At 36.4% G+C, this 25,607-nt stretch overlaps 1 protein-coding gene across 27 annotated transcripts in view; it reads left to right on the forward strand.

The window, feature by feature from the left end:
• Nucleotides 1–25,607, forward strand: part of LOC18433308 (Saccharopine dehydrogenase) — a 49,202-nt gene that overhangs the window by 12,579 nt on the left and 11,016 nt on the right. For 6 of the 27 annotated variants that reach the window (XR_016052824.1, XR_016052825.1, XM_088863015.1 and 3 more), the window contains exons 2-7: nt 7,266–7,363; nt 9,804–9,886; nt 10,033–10,159; nt 13,698–13,761; nt 14,280–14,377; nt 14,473–14,557. Coding sequence is in view for 14 of the 27 variants with exons in the window: in XM_088863015.1 (XP_088719141.1) it covers nt 7,266–7,363; nt 9,804–9,886; nt 10,033–10,159; nt 13,698–13,761; nt 14,280–14,377; nt 14,473–14,557 (555 nt within the window). In the remaining 13 variants the exon portion in view is untranslated. Of the gene's footprint in view, nt 1–7,265; nt 7,364–9,800; nt 9,898–10,032; nt 10,160–12,467; nt 12,592–13,697; nt 13,762–14,279; nt 14,378–14,472; nt 14,626–25,052; nt 25,190–25,607 lie in introns of those variants that run through there. The other 21 variants (XR_016052837.1, XR_016052836.1, XR_016052838.1 and 18 more) reach the window with 14 other exon arrangements.

Here is a 25,607-nt window from a genome sequence, read left to right on the forward strand (position 1 = left end):
GACAGATGACAAAGATCATGCATGGATAGAAATTACTCAATACATGCACATCTTTTCTTCTGGAAACCTTTCCGAGTCATTTTCCCATATTTGGGTATTGAATGAACCATCTGCCAGGAAAATATTGTACATGACACTAGGTAAGAATTATCCCCCGAATGGGAATAAGATATGTGGAAAGTTTAGGAACATAGAGTGGTTGATGTTTCCATGAAGTGTTGGGCTGGAGCGGTTAGATCCAATCTAGAAATATGGGACCCGTATGCTACATCTGTGGTATATTAGAACTAACTGGGTTTCAACTAGTGAAGGAGAAAATCACTCATCATGTGTTAGGTAACTCATAACTCTTGAGTCAATTAGCCTGATGAACTACCTGTTGACAGGGTTTATTGGGCTGGATTAACACTTCAGTGGAATCAGCATTTTAAGGAACATTGAGAATCAGAATGCGTGAGGTTTACTTGAACTGTGGGGCTGGGTCTAATTTATCTTCCCAGAAATATGTAGAGGTGATCCGTCTGCTACATTTGTGGGTATGTAGAAGTAACTGGCTTTCAACCAGCGAAGGAGAATTATCACTAGTCATGCATTTGGTAGCTTTTGAGTCAATTAGCCTGATGAACCACCTGTTGACAAGGCTTGTTGGGGAATCGATGCTTTAATGGAATCAGCATTAGAGCAAAGAGGTTTACCAGAAGAAGCTACAGTGGATTTGGATCCAGTCCATAGTTATAGGGATCTTGGTCAAGGGGTGGCGATCCCTTCTTGGAATCTCGATCCAGCGATCCCGGAGCCGAAGCCCGAGCAGTACTCGCTTCCTCCCATCAGGGGATCTTGATCCCTACCTATTGGAATCTCGTTTCCTAACTTAAAGAGATCTCGATCATTGACTGCAAAGTATCTTGATCCACTCCTCCAAATTCTCTACTTAATTGATGATTTGTATTATTTTATATTATTCCAAAGTTAATTATATTGATGGATATATTTCATATTTTTGTTTTCTTCTCTTCTTTTTCATTTAAAATCTGTAATTTATTATAAAAAATCTTTTCATGGATTTCATAATGCCCTTTGTATCATTTCATGCATTTATTGTATCTCACTTCAAATATTCTCTAAAATCTTTTCTTTGATTTTTAATTATTAATATTTTCAATTGATGATTTTTTTATATTATATTAGTCGAAAGTATGACAGTTTTCATTAATTTATTTAGTTTCTTAACTTTCATTTAAAGAATTCTGTCTCTATTAGAAAATATTTTCTTGGATTTCGTAACTCCCTTTATGTCTTTCATTTGTTAAATAGTCAATTTAAACTATCGAGAATAATTGTTTTCCTCCCAAAGTAGAAAGTGTTTTTTCCCTACTTGTGAATATCATTCATGATCGGTGCTGTGCCCCATGGAGCTTACATATGATTGCAGCTAATTGTCGGAGCAAGCTTTCCACTAGTACAGGGTCAATTTGCCATATTTTTTGTGAGGCCAATATGGTAGCCGATGCCATTGCTAAGAAAGTTTCTTTTAGTTCTGGGGCCACTATTTGGCGCTCGAGACCGCTGGATTGTATTTCCTTGCTTTTAGTTATAATTTGGTGCAACTGTCCTATTATAGGGTTGTAAACTAATGAGTTGTTACTTTCTTATTTTATATTAATTAAAAATGGGTAGGGGCCTTCTCGATCTCGCTACTTCAATTCCCAAAAAATACTTAAGGGGTCCTAAATCTTTGATATCAAACACCTTGCTTAAATAAGCTTTAAGATCCTCAATGCCCTTCACATCATCCCCTGTCACAGCAATATCATCAACGTACACAATAAGGGAAGTAATTCCAGCAATATCCTTCTTCAGAAAGAGTTTATGATAAGCTTGATTCATTTTGAACCTAAATTTATCAATCTATAAATCACGTAGTGTGTGGCTGCCCCACCTCAAGGTAAGATGTTTGGGTGACAGCTCAAATGTATGCGAGTGTTGACAAAGATCTCGACCTGCATAATGTGATTGCCTTAGGGAATTGCACTAGAAATATGGACTTAAGATTTGAAGCTTGTAAAAAATATAAAAATTTAAATCGTTTCTCGCAAAATACTTCTCTCATATACCGGAGGGGATTGGTGCACACTTCCTGAATTGTGGGGATTTTAAATCCAAATCGATGGGGACAATGGTTCCAGTAATGTAGGAATCACGATTCCTATTTCGTCAGATCATGTTTGGGGTCGTGCGATTCTTGAAAGGTAGGAGACTCATTTCCAACATGATGGGATACTGATTCCTACAAATAGGAATCACGGTTCCTATTTTATTGGATTGCGATTCCGATTATTGAGAATTACTCTTGCAATGATTTTCATTGTACGAACGACGATCCCAATATTAAGAATCATTTGGCACCCGCGATTTCACGATTCCAATTCTTAAAGTGAAGTGAATCGGAATCAAAGACGTTTCCAACAACTATAAGTCACCCTATTTAAAATCGCTGAGTTGCTACTCCAATTCATAAACCCTTGTACTATTTTTCTTTTGGGAATAGGACTCGGAGATTGCCTTCCATAATTCCTTAGAGGTGTTGTAGTTCATAAAGGATCGACTTGTATTGGGCTGCATAGAAAATAGTTTGCTGTTCATAATAGCCTCATCTTCGGCCTCCCAGTTTGAATATTTAGCATCTTTCAGGTCGAGTTTTTCTACACGGCCAGCAATGTATCCCAATTTTTTCTTTCCACCCAAAAATAGTCTAATTGACCTGGCCCATTCTAAACAGTTGGTTCCATCAAACTTGACTGTGGTGATTTGGGGTCTAGATGACTCCATATTCGATGCTTGTAAAGACATTCTCTATTGTGGTCAAGATCTGGCTACACCCTTAGATCTTAATCAACAATCGAGTTCAAGTTACACCTTTTGTTCTTTTCAAATAAAATGTTTTACAGATCTGGTTACATCCTCAGATCAGATTACGCTCCCTTATTTCCTGAAAAAATCAAAAGACAACATAAACAATGTTCATTTGATTGGGGTATACAACCCTAATCCATCCAACAATAGGTTTTTGAATAAATACTTGATCAGCATCCAAAATCATAAAAAAACTCACCTCCTTTTGCACAGGTATTACTGAAAAAAATTAGGATTTTAGGCATGATGATGTCATCTAACCCAAAGGATGATGTTAGCCCTAAACACAGTTACTGTGCAGCTTTTTGAAGATTGGCCCCCTTTTTTCCCTCTTCTTACTCTGTTATCAAGTTGAAATTAAAGTAGAGAATAAAATAGTTTGGTCGGATTTAGAGAGAAAAAGAGAAGAAAGAAAATAAAAATGATGACGAAGGGAGAGAGAGAGATGTGTGAGAGAGAAAGAGGAAAATAGAGTGGCATAGAGGTCCCTTGTGACCTCAACCTCTCTTATAACATTAGGTAACAACCCTAATTAAAACTTGTGGACAATACTGCCCTTATTTAGAGACATAAGACAAATAATGACTAAACAAAAGATAAATGACGATTATGTTCATCAAATATAATAAAGCTTATTCCTTTTATTTCCAACAGGGTTAAGCATATTGATAATGGTAAAAGATTGATTGCTAATTATGTTAATTTTAAAATATCACTTTTGATAAAATTGATAGGATAATATTTGCAAGTATAAACACATACATAGTTTAGGCAATTGGAATATTATGATTAGAAAGGGGTGTGAACTGTTAAAGTTACCAAGTTCTCCTTATTACTTATTCTGCAGTTTTGTCATTAGAGAGGGGATTGTTGATATTTTCACTAAAAGACAAAGGTAATTATGGAGTGAAGTTCCATGTACTTTATTATACAAATGCCCTTGTCTTTCAGTGAATATTTCAAATATTGCCTTCTTGAGATGACAAACATGGCCTTTGTCATTTAGTGCAAATATCATCATTACCCTTTCTAATGTTAAAAATACTCTTATTGAAAATAGGATTAAGAAAGGGGCAACTATAGTATAACACTTCACACCCTTTATACATGTAACCTTCAGAATTTCATGGGGCATATATATATATATATATATATATATATATATATATATATATAGGAAGCCACTACGCAACGCCTATGGGCGAAAATGAACAGTGTTTTCGCCCATAGGCTCGGCGCCATTCTATTTTTTCGGACGGCGTGGATTAAAAGACTGCAACGGACCTACTAGGTTTGTTGCGGTATCGCAATGGATATAGTAGGTCCGGTGCGGAATGTTTTCACGCAAAAAAACACGGGCAACTGCCACAGCTCCCGTAAGGCAAAACCGCCACAGACATAGCATGTCCGTGGTAGGGCGAAACACTATTCAATTTCGCCTATAGGCGTTTTAAAGAGTTTTCCATATATATATATATATACGCCCAATGACATATTGAATCTAAGTCGATTTTACAGTTAGGATTGCATTTCGTATTTGAATTTGACCTTTCTTCTAAAATTCCAACTCACGTGAAATTTGGAGCATCAACTTTTCTCGTTAAGGGGTACTTAATAAAAATATTAAAAAATAAATTGTAAAAAATAAATTGACCAAAATATCCCTGATTTACCAAAATATCCCTGACAAGTTTAGAGGTATTTTGGCCAATTTATTTTTTTACGAATTATTTTCTTTAATATTTCTATTAGGCGTGCCTATTCTTCTAAGATTAGATGTTCTGGATTTCAAATGATTTGGATTTGTAGGAAAAAAAATTAAAACTTAAAGATGAAACACGATCGTAAAGATTGGATCGGCCCAGATTGTTGAGCTTATATATTTATAGTTATTTATTTATATATATATATGTATCTATATATATATATATATATATATATAATTTAAAAAAATTAAACTCATATGCGCACACACATATACATATATGAATATATAATATGTGGTGTTCCCCTTGCGTTCCCATATACATGTAGTGCATATATAGGAAATTGCTCCCAGGTCGCACCCTGAGTAGCGGTCCCAAGCACTCTAAGGGTAGGAAACTTCAACCAAGGGTCAATCTCAGGCTCCTGCACTTGCAACCGAACCCCTTCCAGACTGACAACTATGATCAGGTGTTATTGCTAGCTGCTTGATGTACTATTGGATTGTCTGTTGCTTCCAAAGTGGTGCTTGAGCCCACCATCACCCTTTGCGTGAAACTCACAATTTGGATCAACAATTGCTAAATTATGTTCAAACATATGGCAATAGAAACCTGGGTCGGTTAACTTGTCTCTGCAATGTCCTCACCGCGACATTGCACAAGGATGAGTTAAGGTGGACACCCCAACTGATGATGTATCAAGTGATACCAGAACAAATGATGTTTGAGATCTTTGACACTGACCTGTGTACTACAAAACTCTTATGCTAGAATTGTTGTCTTTGTGAAAAGGCCTCCTTATTAATGGTTTTTCCTTTTCCAATAACAAGAGGGGAATAAGATGTAGGGATTGGAATTTGGAATTTAGACATCAGAAGCCTAAAAGCAAAAAAAAAAAAAACAAGACAAAATGGCTTATGAGAAATTCCATAACTGGCTGAAGAGTCTGGGGCCCATATTGATGGTCGTGCGACAATACAAATGGAGTATGGCATGGATGTGAGTGAGTATTTTGTTAAAAATTGGAGACAAGCCCTGGATTTGGGGAACATTGAACGTACTATTGACTGTAAACAGATTGTCGAATAACTTCCACAGAATATATGTTTAATCTCAATTTGCATATGCCTAGTAATTAGCACTATTGATAATTGAATATTGAAGACCGTAGGCTTATATACAAATAACTCAGGGAACAATGAATGGACTGCCATTACAACTTTAAAATGATTAACATTTATGTGTTTTTATCAATTGTTACATGCATATAATCACATGACAATGTATAGACAAATATATTTTCTACATGCTTAACAATCAACAGACAATTCAAAGACAGCTCTTGCTTTTTGTATAAGATAAAACCGGAGTTATTATAAAATAGAAAGCATGCATCCCCAACTTAAATTGAGCTCAATATTCTTTATTTCAATGCATGGCATAAGAAATGGCTCATTATTCTAGGCTGAGCACTGTTTAAATTTTCATCTCAGAGTGTGTGAACATAAGATGCCATGTGATTTTTGTGACCTCCTGTTTAGAAGTGATTCCCAATTTGTCATATGTTGTAAGTTCTCCTTTATATGACCTACTGGCATTATGGGTCAAGTTGCAGATTTGTATTGCAGCTATCAACTTTGTTTCATAGATGTCCAACCGTTGAAGAACTGTTTTAGGATCAAAAGATTCTCCCATAATTAAGGCCATCATGCATGAGTGTTTGTAATTGCAGGAATTGACATCATCCCTGCTGTGAAGTGAAAAATTTTAGTTGCAATTAATTGGACATCTAGAAACCTGCATGTGATGATTTATTTACCAAGTGTTTCTACAATCTATCTATCTATCTGTCTATCTATATATATATATATATATATATATATATATAGGCAATGATTTCATGTAGCTGTTGTATAGTAATATGATGCAACAACCTTAAAAGACCATCTTATGGCCATTTGTTTGATCCAAATTTTGAAATGTACACTCTTTTCATTCTAATGAACAATCACAAAAAAAGAAAAAATTGAAAGCACAACCTAGAAAGTCTTTTGTTAGCCTAATTAACATAGGCCGTTCATTTTGGTGAGATGCTTAGGTCTAGGCCTTAGAAGGATTTTTCCATTTCTAATTTTTTTGGATGGCTTTATTATCATTAGATGAACAATGTTAAAACAGAAAAAAATGATTTTGAGTTTATAAAGGCTAAGACCTTGAAATTCACAAAATGAATGGTCTAGATTTGTTTTTTTGGAGGGGACGCATTTTGACCATATCTAGGGTTCAAATTGAACTTTTTTTTTTGTGGAAATTGATTATTGAGATGAAGAGAGTGTGTGTGCAAAATTTGGGGTCATACAAACACCACAAACATGGTTTCCTAGAAGTGTCGTTGCATTATACTATGATATAACCGTTGCATTGGATCATTGCTCTCTTTGTCTCTGTCTCTGTCTCCCTCTCTCTCTCTCTCTCTATATATATATATATATATATATATATATATATATATATATATATCTATATATAAAGGTCAAATTCGAACCTAGTGAGAGGAGACATTCATATGGATTTGAGTGTCTTCTGATTGACTTGATCCCTGTGATTTGTGAGAAGCTAAAATGTAATGCTCGGTTTGTGTGGCAGGGAGAGAGGTGCTGAGCTAGTCTCTAGACTTGGGGAAAATTCTGAGTTTGTTGAAGTTGACATTGATAATGTAAACACATTGGCAGCTGCTTTAAATGGTGCATGCATTCTTCTATTAGTTCCATTCTCATTTGTAATTCAAGATTTAGTTTTATAAAACCTTTGGAATACGATTTTATATGCAGCTTTGAAATCTTGTTATAGTTATATAGTTTATATAGGGGCAATTACAAGAAGTTCCAGACAAGATTATTATTCAAAAAATATACCCCCAATTTAACATTTGACATTGAAGTCCCACTTTTTTTTATTCATATATGTTTTCTCTTACTATGCTTGGTTCAAAACTTCAAGTTCTGATGTGAAATATTTTTTAGTTTTTTTTTTTTACTTGAGATGGAGTTTGAAAGTTCAAATTGCAAACTATTTTTTGAGTGAAATCTGGGTGCGGAATTTGAATTCTTGGACCCAATTTTCAATTAGAAAAATGTGTATTAGGTTTGGCAGTTGGAGTTCCAAACCCAACACACTCAGAAATCACCATTTCACAAAGTAATTCCCCAAAAAAGGAGTATGATGGGTTCGTAACTTGAAGGTTTGGTTCCACGATTCTACCAAAAGTTTTTTTAAGTGGGTCTTCAGAGCAAGAGAACCTTTTTTTTGAGTGAAATCTAGGCTCTTTTTTTTTTTTCCGGTAAGTGTGAAATCTAGGTTTGGATATTCAAATTTTGAACCTTGGTTCACTCAAAAAATCGGTTTTGAGCTTGAACTTCTAGACTGCTTTTTCTAGTTGAAAGAAATATGAAAAGAATATTTCAGATTGGAACTTGAAGCTCGAAAATGGGGGTAAATTGGGAAGAAATAGAAAAAAACAACATAAAAGTGGGATGTCAAAATGAAACATAAAATATGGGGTCATTTTTCTAAATAACAATCTTGTATGGCGACTTATATATATATATATATATATATATATATATATATATATATATATATATATATATATATATATATATATATATATATATATATATATATATATATATTGAGAGAGAGAGAGAGAGAGAGAGAGAGAGAGAGTGAGAGAGAGATCTTAAAAACACCTATAGGCGATTTTGAACAATGTTTTTCCCAGCCACGACGGTTTATTGAACGGAGCTGCAACGCACGACACGTAGTAAGTGGTGGTTTCCGCATGTCCGTTGACTGCCACTGACATGCTATGTCTATGATGGGAGTACGGCCACGGACATGCTAGGTCCGTGGCGATCTTTAATCCTCACCGTCCGAAATAGTGGACGGCATCGAGCCTATAGGCAAAAATACTGTTCATTTGGCTTCACTACGCAACGCCTATGGGCGATGAACAATGTTTTTGCCCATAGGCTCGGCGTCATCCGCTTTTTCGGGATGGCGAGGATTAAAGACCGCCATAGACCTAGCATGTCTGTGGCGGTACCCCCGTCACGGACATAGCATGTCCGTGGCGGTCAAAAAACATGCGAAAACAGCCATGGACCACGTGCCATTCGTTGCGGCTCTATTCAATAAACCGCCCCGGACATAGTATGTCCGTGGTGGGTGAAACACTGTTCAAAATTGCCTATAGGCGTTTTTAAGAGTTTTCCATATATATATATATATATATATATATATATATATATATAGGCCATGTTATTCCTTTAATTGCTTTTGGTCTCTCTATTTTTAGATATACATATACAGGATTTAGTCCTTCATTTGTTATTGAACGGAAGTTTTTGGTCATTGTGAGAATTGGTTTTCATGTAAATTTTTTTCTGCATATTTAGGCCTTGCATCTGATGGGTGTGGGGCATCTGCTTTGAGAAACCTAAGACTTTTGCTTCTTTTGTTGATACAAGAATATGGATAGTAAAATCATGTCATCTGATATTGTATTGAATACAATATGAGGAGCTGATATCTGTGTGAGCTGTTGTTTGTGCTTTTTATTCCACATGTGAAAGTGTTCATGTTGGTGGAACTGTTGATCATTGTCCTTATTGACCCACATATTTTATTTCGGATTAAATTGAAAGTCATATTTGAGTAGAATCCAAGGTCTTCAACTAAGTTAGAACGAGTTATCAGATTCCCATAGGTGTACATGTAGAGGTCAAATTCCTGTCTTGAGATGTTTGCACGTACGATAATTAACAACAAGAAATCTCCCTAGTTATGCATATATTCAAATGTAAATTCTCTCGACAATACTGATCAGAATGCAGATCACACTTGCTTGTTGTTATATAAAGATGGTTGTTTTTTCAAATGTAAATTTAGTTGTAGTATAGGGCTTTGCGGCACTTATTTTGATGAACTCTGGAGTTCTTGAGGAATATGGTCCACCAATGCTTGCTTTCTTGTTTATGTGAACTTTTTGTTTTCAAAGCAAAAACCATGTAATACATGTGTAAAGTAGCATTTTCTTTCTTGGGATTGGGTGCTGATCCATATGTCCAAGTCTACTGAACATTCTTGCTGAACATGCTGCTACATCAAATTCTTTAAATGCAGATGTGGATCTTGTAGTTCATGCCGCAGGACCTTTTCAAAGGGAAGAAAAATGTAGTGTTCTGGAAGTCGCAATCTCTACGAAGGTGGCAAATGTGTAAAAGACTATTTCTGATATTTCTTAGTTCAGATTCTCTTAAGTGGGCATGTTTTTACTATGGTTGGATGTTTTAATTTCATTGTTACAACCCTTACATTTTCTATCTTCTGCAAATACTCCTTTATGTTACAGACACCCTATGTGGATGTGTGTGATGATAGGACGTATGCCTTATGTGCAAAATCTTTCCATGAGAAAGCAGTAGCAGCTGAAGTTCCAGCCATAACGACAGCTGGAATTTACCCAGGAGTGAGCAGTGGTAATTTAATATTTTTGGCAAGCTTGGTGTAAAAGTGAACAAGTTGTATTTACTTAGAAAAGTGAGATTGTTGTTTTGTTTGTCCTGTATGAAAGTTTCTATGGATAAATATATGTTTTCAAAATGAAGTTGAAAATATGAAAGATTTGAAATGGGATTGTCCAACTCTCAGTTCATTGGATGCTTACATAGTGCCTGTGGGATAGGGAGCATGTTAGTCACAAGCAAACTAAGTTCTGCGTTGGAATTTATATTGGGTTTTTTGTTTATATGAGACTCCAAGTCCTTGTGCATTTCATTTTTTCACATCATTAGCATAAGAATGGTTGGTAAAGGGAAAGTTTTAGGGGCCTGTTTGGATGACAATTCATCCTATCAGAACTAGATTATCTTATCTGAAATTAATATACTTTGCATATTATTATTTGGTTAGCTGTTTGTTACATAACTTGTATTACATATACTATTATTTAATTACTTAACTTTTTTGATGGTTTCAACTAGTTTTTGTTATTTCTGGCTAAAACATATTATTTTTGGCAAATTACTTTGAAAAAAGTAAAAACAACTTTCCAAAAAGATAAACTTGTGTATAAAACTGCTTATAATTTTATCTCAGATAGTTTGTGAGGGACATTGTCAAAAACAAATAATTCATTCTCATAATTAGTTTTATTGAAATAGAGAATTATTGGTGATCCAATAAATACCATAAAGAGCGCACTTTCAATATCTTGGGTCGATAATTCAGGAAAATGTAGAGATTGAGGAAGATGTCGCATATAGAATTAGAGGTTGGTGGGCAGGATAGAGATCTGCAACCAAAGTTCTATGTGATCGTCACTTACTAATGAAGCTGAAGGGGAAGTTCTATAGGATAGCTGTGACACCAACTTTGTTTTATAGGGCGGAATATTGGGCGGTCAAGAACAATATACCCATAGGATGAGTGTAGCTGAGATGAGGATGTTGAGATCAATGAGTGGCAAGACGAAGGAATAGAATTTGAAGGAAAATGTAGAGATTGAGGAAGATGTCGCATATAGAATTAGGGTTGGGTGGGCGGGATAGAGATGTGCAACCATAGTTTTATGTGATCGCCACTTACTAATGAAGCTGAAGGGGAATTCTATAGGACCGTTGTGACTCTAGCTTTGTTTTATAGGGCAGAATATTGGGCGGTCAAGAAACAATATACCCATAGGATGAGTGTAGCTGAGATGAGGATATTGATATCAATGAGTGGCAAGACAAGAAGGAATAAAATTTGAAAGGAATACATTCGGGAGAACTTAGGTGTGGCTCCAATAGGTGATAAGACGAGAGAAAGTAGACTTAGATGGGCTAGCCATGTGCAGCGCAGACCCAATACAACACCTGTGAGGAGGTACGAGTTGGTTCAAGTGGAAGGCTAAAAATGGGCAAAGGGTAGGCTCCAAAAGACATGGTTGGAAGTAGTTGAGAAAAGATATGGCACCTTTGACCTCACTAAGGGTATGACCCTTAATAGAGTAGAATGGCGGAGCAGGATTCATGTAGCCTACTCCAAATAGTTGGGAAAAGGCTTTTATGATGATGATAATGATGATGATGAGAGAATTATCGTTGATAATGATTACATCCAAACCAACTTTAGATCTAATGAGTAGTGGCCATTCTTCCGATCCTTCACCCACTCAATTTTAAAATTGTCTTGGTTAAAAAGAAAAAATGATCTTGTTTTCTGACTTTTGACTGACAAGATAAAATTTGTGAAGCAAATAAGAATACATTAGGACTAATAATACAATTACCTTTAAAACGACAGAGGGCCCCTCACATAAAGACCTTGAATGATGTAGCCAATGGCACATTTAGATTCCTAAAAACATTGAAACTACATTGCAAGACATAGCATAGAAATATTGAGAACTACATAATTCAACATTTCCCCACTTGCTTAGATGCAACAGCATGCGTTCATAGTTGGGTAAAAGAATGATACCTAACCTTTGCTACATGTTTCATGAATATATCTGCAATTCAGTCCTATATGATACAAATCTTATATTAATTTGCTTTACCTTAACTTTCTCCTTGATTAAGAGATAGCTTATATTAATACACTTCATCTGAGAATATTCTTTCATATGCATCTGGCGTACATTTTCCCTGGATAGGACTTGTATGCAAGGCCAATGCTATGATCCTTGAATGGAAAGAGAGTCCCAAAAAACTAGGAAGTTCGTACTCACCCACATATGGTGTTTTGCAACACTTTTCTGATTGGCTACCTGATCATTTCTTGGTGCCTTACAGGATAGTTTGGAGTCCAAGAAAATACAGGACCCCATGGTAGAGAGGCTTTTACCCTGGATGCCGGGTTAATCACAATTGTGAAAGCATGCATATAGGAGAATTTGGCTTGCAAACTTTGATGCCAAATTTGAGAGGTATTACTGGGGGTTGAGATGCATTTACTGCCACCTCTGTGCTGATTTGTGTTGATTGATGCATGAAAATGCAGCAGTTGTTTGCACTTACAGGAGAAGTTATCTGAAAGTTTAGCAATGTTCTTGTCATTTGCTTGCTGGGAAAACAGATGCCTATGAGTGGTTTTTCCATATTCACATTAAGGAAATTCCAGAGTGGTTATCAATTTGCAATGTTTCATATAAAAACTTGTGGAGTCTGAAGTATGCATGTGCTGGATAGAACAATATCTAAAGATAGCAAGATACCTCAAAGGAACTTCTTAAGAGGCACGTAACATTGATATTAAAGTCTTGCTGAATGAGGAATTCAATGGAGCACAAAATTTCATTGTCTTACGTCCACATTTTTGGACACATATCCATGTTCCAGATGCACATTTTCATGGAGACACCCGTGTCTAGTATAGAACTTTGGGCACTCGTATCTACAAAGTGGACGCGTGTAATATTTTCTTATCCAATTTATTATTATTTAATTGTGAAAACTATTTTATATGCAAATCCGATTTCATATTCCCTCGCACCTCATAGTTGTACAGAAATCACTGAGATGTCAAGGTTGACACAATTTTGAAGGTGCATTGACAGATACAGCATGTCGTGTTTCTTGTCTACTCTCTCACTCTCATGAACATATTCTTGTTATGTAGAGTTTTTCCTTGAGTCATAATTGTGGGTTTGGGCTGATATACATTGTTGGAATTTGAAAATTTTTATATAAGACTTTCTAATTTGGTCTGTTGTATTTTTTGGGAACAAAATATCCATGGATGCAGGGAATGTTTGGCTGACATTGAAATTGGAAAGGATATTAGAATGGATGTGAATGAAAATTGAGCTTGACTGATCACGATTCATGAAATGTTAATTGTTTTCTTTATTCTTGACAAAGCTGCACAACTATGGACTGATAATCATTATCTAACGTCTGTAGAAAGTATAACATGTCATGATTTCTGCATGGATAGTCCATCTTGTGACTTCTTGCTGCTTTCCGGTGCTGAATCTCCCTAAAAGATAGATATCTATGTTGTAGCTGCTTAAAACATTGCTCAATATGACAGTGATGGCAGCTGAGCTTGTACGCGAGGCAAAGATTGAAAGCAGTTCTGTGCCAGAAAGATTAAGGTAAAGATCAACATTCTCTTCCACATCAGGTATACTTTTTTTATCATTCTAAGGGAAAATGCATCATGACTTTCATACATCCTTAATTTCCGGTGCCTAATCTTATGGTTCCGAATTGTAAAACCTGTATCCTAGTTTTTCAATCCTTCCCATTGATATTAGCAAGTGTAGGGATACAGCAATGGATTAATTAATTAGATCAAGTGCTTACCCATAGATGCAGTGCCTCTCAATATCGTTTATCTGTATCTGCTAGTTGTATCACTGAAACCCCAGAGGACTTGGAAATACATTATTTGTTGCCTTATAGAACCAGTTTTGAGCGCTGGTATGGAGCATTGTCAAGTAATAATTTGGAGGAGAAAAATATGGTTCAGTTTAACTCAATAGAGCTAGTAAAAATCTTGAGGGAAGCTGCACTGAAAGTTCAAATAATCACTGAGTAGACTTTCTGCAACTGTGTTTTTCTAAGTGATTAGAGGAAATCGACAGCTAACACCTATACCTTTCCATTCCAGATTCTACTATTACACAGCAGGTTCTGGTGGTGCTGGGCCCACCATATTAGCTACAAGTTTTCTTCTTCTTGGGGAAGATGTTATCGCTTATAATAAAGGTCAATTTCTCCAATACTTTGATGTATGGTATTTTTTGTGGGCATTCTTTTTTGAGGCATGTGGAAACATATTATACTTAACTTTCTTAATGCAGGTGAAAAGGTCAAGTTGAAGCCCTATAGTGGCATGCTCAACATTGACTTTGGGAAAGGAATTGGGAAGAGGGATGTCTTTCTTTTGTAAGAACAATAATCATGAAAATTTTTGTGTGCATTCCATGTTCATAAGTTTATAAGTGCATCTGCAGGTATTTGATCACACATTTCTTCTAATATTTGTGGGATAATTCACTTGTTAGTTAGGTACTACAACAAAAGCATGCAGTTTAGTGTTCTTGTCTGGTATATCCAAGGTGTATGGCCATGGCATTAGGGGCTATTTCAAATATTGCTCTCACTGGTATTTACATGGCAATAGGGCTTACTCTGTCTCTAGATTCATATTTGCCAATCATGTGAATATTGTACATCTATAGGCTGCTTAATGGTTTGTGATACATGTAAGGGTGTTTTTAAGCTTTTCATTTTCAATGAATTGTATCATTATGGTAAGCCGCTTTGGCTGATTTGCAGATAAAATGCCTTGAATAGATTCACAACGTCACAAAATCGTACTTCCTTTTCTTAATATATTTATTTGACATGGTATTAGAGCACAGGTTGAAGCCCTGCTTTGAGCTGGAACCCTTATTCTTTGAATTCTCATGCATCTGACGATTGAACATAAATGAAATTTGGATCATGTAGTCTTTGAAGGTTGTCGAAGTTAAATATTTATTTTTCAGTAATCTTGCTCAAACAAATGGAATTTCAGTCACATGTATAGCTTTGCAAATATTCTGAACCATTTGACTTCTTCGTCTCCTCTTGTTATACCTTTCCATTGATGCCTATCTTGGCCCAATATGAGATATGCATGAAAACTATTTTGAAGATTAGAGTTTTTGCTGAGATTTTCTAAGTGGTTACCCATGTATGTGGCTCAACCCATAATTGAAGTTATTTTGATATGATTCATATAGAGGGAGGGAGGGAGGGAGGGAGGTTCAAGATTTATTTCAAATGAATGCGATAAAATCTATTTGAGAGGCCTTCATATTCTTCTTCACCTTAACTAAATTTATGGTAACGAACATTTGGTACAATTTTGTTGAACTATGACTTTAGTCACCTCACTTAATTGGAATGTACAAGGAGGAGGGTTGTATTAGGTTGGCAGCCAGCATAAAACTTTGCCACATCTCCATCATGAATTCTGATCCAATGTTATTTGCTCATGCTAGGGCGTTCCCTGTAAGCCATGTGTTGTACCAGCACCTGTGTGCAAGGGGAAATGTGCGAGAGTTAGCTAGGGCGTTCCATAGAAGTGACACCCCTCAAAGATGCCCAGTTACGGTGATAAGTTGGCAAGGGTTCCCATGCTATTTTGGACAAACACAGGTAAAGAAACTAGTCCAAGAGAATAGGATTCGTATGGCCACATGGAATGTAGGAACTCTAACAGGTAAGAGTATGGAGTTGGTGGATACAATGAGACTAAGAAGAGTTAACTAGTTTGCTTGCAGGAAACTAAGTGTAAATAATAGAGATGACCTAGGTATAATGGTTAACAAATACATAAAAAATAAAGTAGTAGATGTTATAGAGTAGGTGATAGGTTCCTATTAATTAAACTTGTGTTAGGAGAGGAGATAGTTAATGTACTTAGTGTTTATATGCCCCAAGTAGAACGAGATGATAGAATTAAATGACAATTTTGGGAGGACATAGATGGACTAGTTCAATGAATAGCAAATAGGGAGATGACATTTTTAGGAGGGGACTTAAATGGTCATGTGGAAAAAGATCGTAGAGGATATGAAAGGATACATGGAGCATATAGATTTGGGGAAAGAAATGAGATGAGTGATTCTATTTTTGATTTGCTATGGCCTACGACCTTGCAATAGCAAACACTTACTTTAAAAAGCGGGGTGAACATTTAATAATTTACCAAAATTGATCACATAAAAGCCAGATAGACTTTTTTCTAGTTAAGAAGGCAACATGGCTTATCCCATGAGCCTTTTTTGACCATGTAATATATAAAGAGATGAAAGATGAGTAAAATTAATAGGTGTCCAAGAACTAGGTGGTGGAATTTAAAAATGGAGACAATAAATTTATTTATGAATAAATTGATAAAAGATGGAAAATAGAATTTTGATGACAAAGTCAATATTATGTAGAATGAGATGGCTGATTGTATTAAGAAAGCAGCAGAAGAAGAATCTAAAGGAAAAAGACATTCAGATAAGAAAACTTGGTGGTGGGGTGATGAGGTTCAAAAGGCTATTAGTGAAAAACGATCATATTACAAAGCTTGGGAATAGAATAGAAATGATCAAAACTTAGAAGAATATGAAAAATGCTAAGAAGAACTTTAAGAAAATAGTCAGTAAGGCTAGGCTTAAGGCATATGATGATCTATACGATAAATGGGGACAAGAGAAAGTGAAAAAAGATATCTTCAAACTAGCAAATATGAGAGAGAGGAAGTGTAGGAATCTGGATCATGTTAAATGCATTAAGAGTGAGGATCAAAGGGTCTTAGTGAAGGATGACAAAGTCAATGACTTTTGGAGAATTTATTCTCAAATATTGTTAAATGACGACCATTCCGGGGGCACAACGTTAGAGAAACCTTTGATGTTATTGAGGTCGGAGGTTATAGATTTATGGGATTAAAATATCCGAAGTGAAAGAAGCTTTCAGAAAGATGAAGATATGAAAGGCTTTTGGGACCAGATGGTATATCAATAGAGGTTTGGAAGCTCATGGGAGATAATGGTGTATTTTGGCTAACCGAGCGGTTCAACAAGGTTATGAGAGCAAAGAAAATGCTAGAAAAATGGAGAAAAAGGTAGTGTAGTACCTATTTATAAGAACACAGGACAAATATAAAGTTGTGTGAACTATCGAGGGATCAAACTTATGAGCTACACACTATGAAGCTGTGGGGGAGAGTGATTGAGCAATGACTACAAAATGCAACGAGCTATCAAAAAATCAGTTTGGTTTTATGTCAGGGAGGTCAACCATTCGGACCATTTCCTACTATGCAATTGATTGAGAAGTTTAAGGATAACAAGAAAGACCTCCACTTAGTCTTTAACTCTTTATTAATTTAGAGAAGGCTTATGATAGGGTACTTAGAAAGTTGATTGATGGGTGTTGGACAAGAAAGGAGTCTTTAGAGGGTACACTGATATGGTGAGGGCCATGTACAAGGGAGCGCTAATTAATGTGAGGCCAACTAGTGGAGAGACAAGTGAGTTTTCAATAATAGTGGCCCATAGTTAAGGGAACCTTGTGGGTAGGGTGACGATCCCGCGCCGGAACTTCGATCCCATGTTTCTTGCAAGGGATCTTGTAGGGACCCCGTTTCTTCCATTCCTTCAGTTCCATTTCGAAATAGATCCCCGCTCTCATCAACCACGATCCATGGTTTTGGTACATTAACATCTTGGGTTCCATGTTTGTGGGTTCTTCCTTCATTAACGGATAATACCAGGTTAGAGAATGCCATTGTCCGAAGTTCCCATTATTTAGGAATCATAAATTCCATGATGTTAAAATCCTGTCCCTTTTTCACATAGCACGAAGTTCATTATTTTAGATTCTTAATTTGAACTAGGCATAGTCTAGAGTAACCCATTGTTTTATTAAGTCCTATTGTTGAAGCCATCCATCTTAGTTATGAGAATATATATTTCAGTGTTTCAAAAAGCGCTAGGCGATTTCTAGGCGGCTTGGGGGTCTAGGCCGCCTTGCACCTAGGCGGGCGCCCAGAACCTAGGCGGCCCAGAAGAAAGAAAAATGTCTCTATAGTCTCTAACAATATAAGTATAACTGTATAGAACATAAGAATTAGGGACTTATGGCACATCAAAATTCAAAAGTATACTGCACAGCACATAGGAGCACACACTCCATAAGATCATAAAGATAAGTCCATATCCAATTATGAATTATCCATAGTCTGATTGATAGTCCACAATCCACATTCCACACATAGTTAAAGCTTAAAATTTACCAACTAAATTACCAAAGTTACCAAATATCAAACTAGTGGAACCACAAATCCACTATCCACAATACACAACCAAGAGGAGGAAAACAAAAATGAAAGAAATACTTGAAGGCTCAAAAGTATCTTCAATCATCATTCATCATTTATCATTCATCATTAGAAAAAGTAGGGTTAGCTACATTTGCATCATATGCATCGGAATTGATGGCATAATGGCATAATGGTTGTCCTCCTCTGTCTCTTCTAATTCTGCCTCTGCTTCCTCCTCTGCCTTCACCCTTGTCCTCTGTGAAGAAGATCTATTGGCCCTAGGAGGATCGACTGATGTCCCTGAAGCATCCATGACCATGTCCCATGTCAATCCTTCATGCGCCGCGACCTAATCATCATCGACCAACGACTTTATAGCATTGTCCATATTTTTTGATATGAGGGGGTCTCTCGTATCTCTTAGCAAACTTGTCCTTCAAGAATCGATTATACTTGACATAGACTAGGTCATTGACCCTCTTTAATTCAAGTTTGTTCCTTTTCTTTGTATGAATCTAACAAAATAAAATGAAACTAATTAATATAAATAATTAAATATATAATATTAATACTACAAAATAGTCAAAACTAATAACTACTAAAGTACTAAATTACAAATGCAAATTACCCTCACCCCTTCAAAAGTACTCCAATTCCGCTCACAACCGAACGAGTTAGTGGTTAGGTTTAAAATCCGAATGGCCAACTTTTGTAAATTTGGAGCACTACACCCATGTTGGCTCTACCAATTGGCTGCAAAGATATAGAATAAAATCATAAATAAATAATAAAATTACAGAAATGAAACTTGATTACTTGAACTTGATGAACTCATCAATTTTCGTCCTTTGCCTATCGCCATTGGACTCCCAAATGCACACTTGTAATCAGCTCATCAATATATATAATATCCGGGATATCTGGATCAGGGACTAGCATGTCTATACACTTATCAGTCATAATTGTGTCATTTGTGTGTATATCCCTATCAACATAAAAAAAAGCTGGGTTCAAATAATAATCAGCTGCATGCAATGACCGATGTAGCTGTCTATCCCACTTCTTATCAATAATCTCCCAAACAGGCTTATAGCGGCTCTCATCATCATCTACATTTTGGGCTCTCTCTCTCTTGCATCTCTCTATAGCCTCATATATGTAGCCCATGGAAGCCTTGTCAATATCAACCATGCGAAGGACTTTGACAAGAGGAAAAAAATACCTTAAGAGCACCCTTCACCCCTCGCCAAAAAACCTTAGAAAGGATAATATCTCGTACCTTTTTCCCAACCTGATCCTTGGACGACTTGCATGTTCTCTAGTGATGCGTGGTAAACATCTGCCTCAACTGGACTCTCCTCTAATGTATGCTATCTAAGCATAAGTACTAGGTCGCAAATCTCGTGACTCCAATCCTCACAATCTCTTTGTTCTTTGTTAGTTTATGCATCACGCTGAGGTTGTGAGTGTAATTATAAATGAAATTCGTAATTGACTTTACCTTCTTCAATGCACCTGAAATTTTACTTAAACTGCCAAGAGCCTCAAGCATGAGGTCTATACAATGTGCTGCACATGGTGTCCAAAAGATTCTAGGGTAAGCTATGCCCAACAAATTAGCAGCAACAACATTAGGAGCAGTATTGTGTGTGACAACCTATATACAAGTTGCTTCTCAACCTCCTTGATTCCCTTCTCTATAACTTGGAATATGTAATGGGCATCATGGTTATGATTAGAAGCATCAATAGACCTAAAAAAAACAGTCCCTAAAGGACAATTCATCAGCAAATTCATCTGATTTCTTCTATTCTTATCACTTCAAGCATCAGTCATAACAGAAACTCCATATTGAGCCCATGCATCCTTCTGAACTTCAATAGCAACCTTCACCACACTCTCCGCTTTTTTCAAAAGAGGCTCTGAAAACTCATATGGGGTTGGGGGTTTCATCCCAGACCCAAATTGGCCAATTGCCTCTACCAAAGCGTACAAGCTGCTTAGGCGAGCGGTATTAAAAGGAATGCTCGCCTCATAAAAGCATGTAGCAACAAAAGAAAAAACAACTCTTATCTCTCTCTTCCTTTTTTATTATATTTTCAATGGTAGTCTGCTTCTTTGTTTTTTCTCCTGCAACCTCAGGGTTCGGGGCAAAAAACAATCCATAGGGTCTCTAACTTGAGGCTTCTTAGGCCTTGAACCCCCAGAAGCAATTACAACTCCTTTTCCCTTCCTCCTAATAATGGTTTGTTGTTGTTCTTCATTTTGACATCCCTTCTCGTCCTCGTTATAATCATCATATAACTGACTCGAACCCTAGACCTAATCTCTGCTATGGAGGCATGTCTCTCATCTTTTTTAATTTTTACAAGACTCAGAAAATTGTTTATTTCATCTTTAACAACATCATAAGCTTTTTTACATGGGGCAACATCCCCCTTGATACTGACAAGATGTTTCTTGAACCGGTTTATGCCCTTTTTTGCATCATTTTCACAAAACTTGCATCTTATGAAATTTTTATCCAAAGGATTTGGGTTATAGCGCTATTTCCAACCTGGATCACCGCTTCGATTAGATCTCGAAAAAGACATCTCAAAATAATATAACTTATATAAGTAATAAAAAAAACACTAACTTTGATTGCTCGATCTCCAAACTTCCACCTCTAAGATGTTTCTTAGGACTCTAAATCTTCTAAAAAACCCTCTAATAGATTTATAAAACATCCAAAATTAAATCTATAATCAATAGGTGATGTTTTGATCAATTTCTCAGAACTTTGAGAAACCCTTCGATCCTATAGAAATCACCAAAAACTAGTTTTTTTGGGGGTTTTTCTCTCTCTAAAATAGGCTCTAATGAGTTTTGAGTTTCAAATTAACCTAATAGCCACAATTTTTTGCCTTTAGTATTTAAAAAAATGACAAAAAATGCCCCCAATGAGTGGCTTTTCTTCCTCTGGGTGGGGCGCAGATCCCGGCTCAGGGCTAGGCGTTGGGCGCCCTCCTAGGCGGGTTCGATGCCTATTCCTGGGTGATGGGTGGTCCGCTTTTTAAATCATTGATATGTTTCATTGAAAATGTTATATTTCTGATGTCTTATTGTTTTAGAGTCTTAAATCTTCATCTTGTCCTCTTGCCCCTTCAGAGAGCAAGCCTTTGAGAAATGGAAGTAGAAGAGACTACATTTGAAGAAGATGACTCTTGAGTGGTAGGATTCTGGGTTACTGGGGACTCAAAGGGAATGGTGCATGCCAAACTTTTGTCATGGTTTGAAGATGTAGTGGTCATAAGAAAGATTGACTTATCGAGAGCTACATAATTAATATGTTGTTATTCACTCAAAAATAAAGAAATCCATTGTTAAGTGCGGGGGTCAGTTTATAAGGGTTCCCTGGTAAATGGCACCTGCCAACCTCAGAGCCATTAGCTGAGGACTTTGATTCCTATACTTTAAGAATCTCAATATTAGAATAGGAGGAACCCCGTGATATGACATACTTAAACCTTGATTCCTTAACCAAGGGAACTCGTATTACCTCTACTTACAACCTCATTGTTTTGTATAGTGGAGTTTAGATTCTTGCTAGTCAAAACATTGAACTCATTGACATCAGATGTCGCTCTCATAAACCTAAGGTTCTCGCTCCTTGTCTTGCTCATTGTACGGACTAGGGAACTTCCACTATAAGGCGGTTCGGTGAATCCCGAGCCGATCCCGCTCCTACCTTCAACAACTAGGAGTAGGCCTATATTAGGGGCTGGCATTGAACCCATATCTCTTTGCTTTGGTTATGGACAAGGTAACTAGGCATCTACAGGATGAGAGGTGGATGTTGTTTGCAGATGACATTGCTTTGATTGATGAGACTAGAGGCGACGTCAGCACAAACTAAGAACTTCAGAGGGGACTGTAGAATATAAGTGTTTTAAAATTAGTCGGAGTACAATAGAATATATGGATTGCAATTTATTAATAATAGGAGTAGAAACGAGGAATGTGTTAATATTGAAGGCCAAAAAATGCCTAAAACAGATTTTTTTTATATCTTGGATTGATAATCCATGACAATGGAGAGATTGAGGAAGATGTTACACAAAATTAGAACTGAGTGGACAAAGTGAAGATGTGCTTTCGGAGTCATGTAATAATTGTTGGGGTTATGTGGTCATGTAAAAGCCTTATGAGAGCATGTAAAACTATTACTATAGTGTTGTGATAACTCCAGTGGAAGCGTGGTTCGAATGCACTATGTGGCATGGTCCAGGGTGGACAGTGAGTCATTGGTGATGCCGTGACTCACCTGCGTTTTAACGGGCTTTAGTTCAGGTTGATTAAAAAGGATTTTTATATCTCTTTGGATATTTTATTTTATTTTAGTAGAAAAGGTTTTTTTGAATATGCAAATATCAATTGTGTGGATTTTTTTAATTCATAGAGAAAAATATTTACTGGTTTGCTAAAATTATTTTTAATTATCTAAAATTCCTTTTGGGGTGTGGGGGCCCATTCGGACTTAGGGCCCACCACATTTGAGCCCGTTAATTAGGGGCGTGGGGCCCACATAGCCCACTATGTGTTGGACGCCCCACACTTTCCATTCTTTCTTTTAGTGTGTGGCTTGTGATCGAAGCCACCGACTGGATTTCAAAATAAAAGTATTATGGAATGAGGATTGATTGATTTAAAATAGGAAGGTATAGATATTGATTGAAATTAAATTTGTAAATAACTATTCATTTACTCTACACAAATATTTGACGAGAATAGAGAAACTGAGGGATAATAGTTCTAGCTCATTCCTTTAATCATGATGACTGATCTAAGGAATGAAGGGCTAAGATCTCTTCACCCTACAGGTGTCATGATCTACGATCAAGATTAAGTCTCATAATGATAACAAAACCCCAAAACTCTAGCCTCCTCTCTATAAATATTCTCTATGGGGATGTGTTCTCTACACACTTGAAAATTAGATTGGCCTCTTTCTCTCTCTCTCTCTCTCTCCCATAAGGCAGGTACACCCTAAGTCGCTCTCTCTCTCTCTCTCTCACTTATTTAGGGTTTTAGTTAATTTAGCAAGATAGAAACCCTAAGGGGGCACAAGGGTGAAACGCTCCACACTTTGCACTTGAACCTTTGAGATTGTGTTGTGTTTGAGTTTGGTTCCATCCCATGTCATGCTCTCAAGAGGTTTTGCTTAGGCTTTCTGAATTATGAGATAATTGCATACCGATGAAACTGAAGGGGAAGTTTTATAGGACTGTTGTAAGACCAACAATGCTTTTATGGGATGGAATGTTGGGCAATCAAGAAACAACATATCCATAGAATATGTGTAGCAGAGATGAGGATATTGAGATGGATGAGTGGAAAGATAAGAAATGATAGAATTCCAAATGAAAATGTCTGAGCGAACTTAGAGGTAGCTCTAGTAGGCGATACGATGAGGGAAATCATACATAGGTGGTCTGGATATGTGCAGTGCCGACTTGGAACATCATTGGTTAGGAGGGGTGATTTGTTTCAAGTGGAAAGCTCTAAAAGGGCAAGGGAAAGGCCCAAAAGGACATGAATGGAAGTATTGAAAAGATATGTGGTGAAATATGGGTTGACTGAGGGCATGGACCTTCATAGAGCAGAATGAAAAAATATGATTTGTATCGTTGATCCCAACTAGTTGGGAGAAGGCTCTGATGATGATGATGGCGTAATCTTTGATTTGGTGGCAGTATCAAGGCCGAAAACATAATATGCCCAAGTTGCATCCATATTGATCTAATTTAGTGTTTCATAACAAAACTGACCATAGAGACCGATTACCAGTTCATTGAAAATGACGTTGTTGCTGGTGGAATATCTTGTGTCTTTTTAACTAAACTTCTACTCACAGAAGGAATGATCTCAATAATACATAAATTTCTAATCGACAAACTGTCACTTGTAGCTCTCTTCTCTCTTATTGTCAGTTTTAGGGTAAGTCTAGATATCTATATGTTTGCTGGGTGTTTACATTATGGTATTTTATAGTCTTGGGTGTATTACAGTCATTGCGTTGTAAACGTTTGCATGGGAATTTGTATCACTAACTTTATTTGTTATTGCGAAAGCCATTCCCCAAATATTTTATTAGTTTATTAGAAAGATAAAACCTTGTTCCAGGAAACTTGTACTTTATTCCCATTTTGGAATCTCAGTTTCTTTTCTACTCTCTCAATCATGTCCCCTAGCTGCTTAATATTCCTTATAAATTCTAATATTCGTCAATTCCTCCTTCTGGTCTCTCTCCCATTCCATAAAAAAATGAATTGAAACTTAACTTTTATAAGTTAGAGTGTTCATTTATGCTTCAATATGCACATTTGTTTTGTGTGTTCATTTCATGGACCCGAGGGTTTATTGGGATTACAACTATAGAGATGGGGGTATATGTCTTTTTCCCTTGTTATAGTCAGTCTAATTGATTTTCTAATTGGCCTATATTTCTAATTATTTATCTATATGTTCTACATGTAATGCATTTTTATCAATTAAAACTTGATCTTTCTATGCATTTCACTATGTTCTTAGTGCAGAACCGTGCATCAACAAGGAAGTTTTGAGTCTGGTTGAGCAACAAGACTTGTCGATCACTGTAAAAGGAAGGGAAAATAGTTCCTTCAACCTACAAAGCCACTGTATCTTGTAGTACCAAACCACTACATCAAGTAGGGCCTTCTCAACTACACAATGTCAGAGGAAATGCTATTTTCATTAATCAAATCATCAACTGCTGCTATTGTTACAGTTATGTGCAATATACTTGAGCCATTTTTTATTCCCAAACAATTAAATCAGCTTGCATGCAATCGATTTCCCATGTTGCAAGTCCCTATTCCATGCAACCAAATTTCTAGCATAGGAACTCTACATCATAGAGTTTGACTCATGGGAACTCAAAACAACTTTAATCTACTTTGCCTAATTGATTACATGGCCCCTATTCTACCCTTGAATTCAAACTCAAACCCAAAATAACCTCTTAATGACAAATTACAAAAGCATACTCAACAAATTAAAACAATCCCCACATGTTCAACTTAGTAAATACTGTAATTTCATACACATCCCTACTTCAACAAAATT

The sequence above is a fragment of the Amborella trichopoda genome, chromosome 1 (assembly GCF_054954075.1).
Source record: "Amborella trichopoda isolate Santa Cruz 75 chromosome 1, AtrichopodaSantaCruz75HAP2 v2.0, whole genome shotgun sequence".
NCBI classification, from domain to species: domain Eukaryota; kingdom Viridiplantae; phylum Streptophyta; class Magnoliopsida; order Amborellales; family Amborellaceae; genus Amborella; species Amborella trichopoda.